We start from the raw sequence: 6,000 nt of genomic DNA on the forward strand, positions 1-6,000 counted from the left end.
CCCTAAGCCCCATAAAATTTCAGTCCAGTCAAGCCCCCTGCCCGGTTTCTTCTCAGACCCTCTTCTTATCTGGCTCTGTCAGTCTGATAGAGTTAGACCCGGGAGTGGAATCTCAATAAAGACTGGTTCAGCAGCCTTTTTAATCTTCCTCCTTTTGGTCGCTGCCGCTGCCTGACCTTACAGTCACTAGTCAAATTGTCAATGGAAGACTCAGCTAGAATCTTGGAACATGTAGAAGGATGCTCAGACTGAGCATTTCCCTGACCTCACCTCAATACAGATACCTCTGTAACACCTATACACTGAGCCATGTGGTTCTACTTCTGAACAGACCCAGATCCATCCAATCTTAACTTGAAAGTCAACTAGAGCAAATCAAGAGTATTTTTAAAAGAAATATATTCTTTGTTCATATTTCTTGAACATTCAAGGAGACCCCAATTCAAAATCTATAGCATAGTTGAAAAAAATGGCCATGCTTTCTCTATTATCAATTCACTTCCACCACCACCATCATCCAAACTGACCTGAAACCTCTCAAGAAACCCAAAACTTGTTTTTCTGCATCAACCTCCCTTGTCTTTCCCTCCCTTTACTACTTGACTTAACTTCCCTCCTCCTTTATTATATAGACCATTTTGGCCTTTCCCTTGACCCCCACCCCCTCAGTAAGCAAGAATTCTCTCTCTTTAAAAGTGGGTTTAGGAACAACTACATGGTCTAATAAATGCAACATTTTCTTTCAGAGATATACTACATTAATATTACAGCATCTATATCCTATGTTAATATTGTACATTAGTGCACTCATGCTGTACATTAGTACCTGAACATACACATCAGTACCATACATTACTGCATTAGTGCTGTACATTCACACACCAGCATGACTTGCCCTCACCTTGATGTGCTCAGGCCTTCCATCGGTATGGACCCCTTCTGGTATTCCTTCCGGGGCTTGAAGGACTCTCTGGGCAGGTAAGAGTGGTAGACAGGGTAGTTCTCCGTATATTCAGAGAGAAGACATGGTTTCTGTGTTTGATCATAAATCTTGGTAGGGAGGTGTGGACAGTGATGCCGCCTATAAAAGACACAGGGAGTTCAGTTGGCTACCTTCTAGGGAGGAATACATCCAGTTTAATAATTCCACAATCTTTCAAAATGTGACCCAGATATAAAACCTTCTGGTTGCCTCCTTTGAAAACTAGAACTTTTCCCTACTAAACTATGTGAAGTGGCTAGAATTTGAACCATAGTCTATAACTGCTGTTGGTCAAATACCTTAGCCACAAAATTAGAAACGAGCACTGCTGATACTCAGCTGTTACAAATGCCACACTATTTGCATAAAAACTGAAAGTCTTTCCACACCACAACAATATATCAATGGCTATGGCCCCCGACCTGAGTGCAGCTCTACTTGCCACAGACCCTTTCTTGAGGCCTCCAACAACACCCGGCAACTAACGGCTTACTACTGACCTAACAGGAGGCTCTCCAAGGCTTCACTTTTGGGCCCAGCTAGTATCTTTGCTAACTGATTGGTTCATGTTCCATACAAATGGTATCATGCAAAGCAAAACTGCCTCAGTTCTGAGTCCACTGGACACCACTTACTATGTGAAATCATTTTCATGGTAAAAGTTTCATTCATTTATTCTTTCAGGTCTCACCTCAATTATGACATTCTTAGAAATATTTACCCTGATTATATCTTACACCTAAACACCCCACACACACATCTTCCCTCTCTTCTCCCTGCATGTGCCTTTCTTGTGGCTTACTGCCATCTGCTACTGGCACATCTGTTTGTGAGTTTACTTATTGTCTATCTCATCTGTTGGCTCAGGACCTTCCCCCGCCGTGTTCACACTGCATCCCTCCTACTTCATATCCTGTACACAGTAGGCATCAGTGAACACCTATCGAATGAATGACTGAGTATGTAAATGAATTAAGAAAGTGATAAATAGATAATATTTTAAAGTTATAGTTTATAATGAGCTTTTTCCATTTTACAAGCATGGTAATGAATGAAACTGATTCTACTTACAGCAGGACAACGGGCAGCTGTTGGAGCTCTCAACAACCAAGTAAACAGCAGCTAAATTATTTGTGTGCTCACACACAATCCCTACAGGCCAGCTGGGGCACCTCTAGTCATCAGGCACCAGCACAAACTCCAGGTTAGTGATTTCCAACTTAGTCACAACAAGGAGTGACATGGAATTGTTTTTACATTTTAATTACATAAATATATAGTACTTGGGTAACATATGGGGAGAGGAGAGAAAATCAAAGAGAAAGAGACTCAGAACTCATTATTGCTTAATAGAAAGCTATTTTCCAGGCAATAATTGGCATGATGCTCCTGTTGTCATTAAATCCAATACTTCCATGTGTTGCTGCCACCATTGCTGTTCTACGCATCTCTCTGCACCCTCAGAAATTACCAACACGTATGATCACATAAAAAGACCTGCATGTTAACAAGTACCTTCAGAGATGTTCCTATCTGTTTTCTTCTCATTTGTACATTTGTGTATTAGGAAAAGACTTAAATTGCTATAAAATTGTCTCGTTTACTATTATCTTTATTTAAAAAGTGCTATTGATTTGTGGTAAATATTTTAGATACAGTCTTCCCCCGTATGGATACAGTCCAAGACCCCAGTGGATGCCTGAAACCATAGACAGTCCTCACCCCTATTTATACTGTTTTCTCATAGACATAATGTCTATGATAAAGCTTAAGCTACAGTAAGGAATTAACAATAACTTACTGTAGCTCTTAACCTCAGTCTATGATATTTTTTCCCTTATTAAGTCAAGAACTTTCACCTTCTCTCTTAAAGGAATCATTTCACAGCTTCTCTTTGACATATTTGAACTGCTAACATCATTACTCTTGCAACTTTGGGGCCACTATTACATAAAATAAAGGCTACTTGAAAATATGTACTTCATACCATAACAGATGACCTGAAAGCTGAGACAGTTACCAAGTGACTAATAGGTAGGCAACGCGCATTCAGCATGGACATATGCTGGATAAAGAATGAGTTATGGACCTAGTGAGATGGTGATAGATTACATAACACTGCTCAGAATGGCACATAATTTTAAACCTATGAATTGTTTACTTCTGAAATTTTCCATTTAATATTTTCAGACTGTGGTTGACTGAGTAATCATCAATAAGCGAAGAATACTGTATTCCTAACTATTTACAGGGAAATCTTCCATATGTATCCTGTCCTTATTGTATGAATACCTAAAATTTCCAGTATTAAATACAATCAATAAAAGTTTAGTTTTCTTTTTTCAGAGTGCACATCATTGTCATTTTATAACAAAGCTGACTACATTCTACATAATAAAATATAATATCTTATTAATAAAATATCTTCTAATTGGTGCATTAATTAATGATACTTTAAAATATCTTCTGTTCACTCAAGAGATAAATTGATATGTTCACAAATAAACAAAACCACCATTTCCCACTGTATATAAATGTTAGATATTATCATTATTTCTGTGCTCATAATCAATGCAGTTATCTGAGATTTCAGTCTGAGCCAGTTAGTACCCTATTACTTTAGGATTTCTACAAACCTCAAATCAAAAACAAAGAAATATTGCTTAGCAAAAAATACCTTTATCTACATTTTCTCCCCTGAACTCCAAGAGAAAAGTCAAGATTTTACTAAGGATTTCTTAGAATCAAGCATTTGCAATAAAATGGACTCAGGAGTCATAGCCATATATTCCCTCCTAAGTGTCCCTATTTTTTGAACCAGTTCAATTTACATTTTCATACCCCCTTTCCATATTGTTAATTTTTTAAATGTAACACACTGTGCTTATTCCAAAAGAAAAATAAATTTAATTGCAAAATACTGCAATGCAGTATCCTGAGAGTGGAAGCAATAAACTTCCAACCAGATGCTGAAATTCCATTAAATGGAATTATATCAACCTATATTTATAGGACATGTGTTATTTGACTTATTATTTGTTAACTGAAGCCTTGCCTCACTTTGAAATATTAAAAACAATTATCCATAAATGTTCATTGTCCACATTTGCTCATAGTAACATCTCCTTTTCCTAACTGTACCCATAACAGCCTGAATACCCACCAAGACCCATGTTTACCCTACCCCTTAAAATAAAAACGAAGTCTGAAATCTCCATGTCCCAGAAGCTAGTCCAACATCTAATATATTTATTTAATGGTTGGATGATCACACAGTTAAACAGTATGTAGAACTGCTAAAAGAAGGACATTTAAAAGTCATCAGGAAAAGGAAAATGACTGATTTGTTCTATTGGTAGATTCAAAAGGAAAGACATTTGGATTCTCAGTTTTAATGGAACAAGTTAGTGCCTAAAGAAAGTTGTGAAATCACCACAGTTGGAGTATTTAAAAGTAGACTTGATGGCCATGAAGTAAAGAACTGAGACCTCTTCAAGCTGGGACTAGAATCATTTTACCAGCTGCCTTGGCCACCTCACTCAGGTGCATACTCACACAAACCCAGATGGCACCAAGAGGCACACGATGAAAGGGGAGGGCAGGGGTCACCTTAATCTACCAGAACTCTCTGAAGTCTTTCCACTCCAGAATTTATTACTCCAGAGGGAAAAGGAAATATCCTGACTTTCTCTGATACCTGGTAAAGGGAGTAGGAGAGATCCTTTGATGAAACTCAGAAAAAGCTAGTAATTGTTGGCTCTCAGCTTCAACTCCAAACTAGAATCATAGAATTTTAAAATTGAAAGGGGCCATGGAGAATATCTGATCCAATGTCTTCACTATGCAGATGAAAAACCAGAAGCTCAGAAGGATGCTCATTACCTTGCCATGGCTACAGGCCTCAGTCACATCTGAATGACCAAGTACATTCCTGACATGTAGCTAGTTTAAGCCATCTGGGCCTCAGGTAACCCTAGAATGCATGACAAGACTTTAAGTACTTTAAAAAAAAAATAGGTACCTTTAGAATAACACCATCCAATAAAAATAGAATGCAAGCCATACAATTCATTTTTTAATTTTCCAGTAGTTACATTAAAATATTAAAAAGAAACAAGTGAAATTAATTTTAATTATATATAAACATATTCAAAATATCATTTCAACATGGAATCAGTATAAAAATTATTTACAAGTTATTTTTACTCTTCAAACTCTAGTCTGTGCTATACATTTGTAGCACACCTCAGTTTGGATTAGCCATACTTATACTGGCTTCCCTATTGGAAAGGGTAGGTCTAGAATTTGAAAGTTCAAAGGAACTAGAAGCACTTGGGTAATAAAAGTTTTCTCTAAAAATAGAGGAAAACAAAGATGCTTGGAGATAATTTTGTTGATTAGCATAGTATTTGTCTCTTCCTTACATAACTCGCCTTCATGTGATTCAATCAGAAGGCATTAAAAGAAAAATAAAGGAGTTTTATGAAAAATAAAGGAGTTTTCCGTAATTCACCTCAATCTATAGCATCAAGCTTCAGTTTTTATGCAACTACAATCCTTCCCACATCTGCTCACCACTTGACATTCCACTTTGCAGAAATGCATCCTTTTCTTCAAGGCCCCATCTCAGATGCCACCAATTTTTGTGCCCACCCCAAGCTCCCTACAAAGCTACTGATGATCCCACTAGATAGTTACTGGCTGTGACATTTTCTCTGCTTAAAGAATGCGTGGTGTTATGTATGTCTCCAGCTCTTTAGTTTTTCAGCCATCTTTATTTTCAAGACCTAAACTTTTTATTTTTTAAGTTTTTCACTGATACATAATAATTGAACGTATTTATGGGTTAGAGCATAATATTCCAATACATATTATACAATATGTAATAGTGATATCAGAGTTACTGGTATAGGCACCACCTCAGACCTTTGTCATTTCTTTGTGTTAGGAACGTTCCAAATCCTCTCAACTATTGTGAAGCAAGCAATGAAATATTGTCAATCATGATTACCCTACTA

General features: G+C 37.1%; 1 protein-coding gene across 1 annotated transcript in view; it reads right to left on the reverse strand.

The window, feature by feature from the left end:
- Saxo1 (stabilizer of axonemal microtubules 1) overlaps positions 1–4,872 on the reverse strand; it is a 28,048-nt gene extending 23,176 nt beyond the window's left edge. The window contains exons 1-2 of the mRNA XM_027950611.2: positions 4,865–4,872; positions 902–1,081 (exon numbers count right to left, since the gene is read on the reverse strand). Coding sequence (XP_027806412.2) covers positions 902–1,081; positions 4,865–4,872 — 188 coding nt within the window. The remainder of the gene's footprint in view (positions 1–901; positions 1,082–4,864) is intronic.
- Positions 4,873–6,000: the final 1,128 nt, after the last annotated feature.

Source organism: Marmota flaviventris, chromosome 13 (assembly GCF_047511675.1).
Source record: "Marmota flaviventris isolate mMarFla1 chromosome 13, mMarFla1.hap1, whole genome shotgun sequence".
NCBI classification, from domain to species: Eukaryota; Metazoa; Chordata; class Mammalia; order Rodentia; family Sciuridae; genus Marmota; species Marmota flaviventris.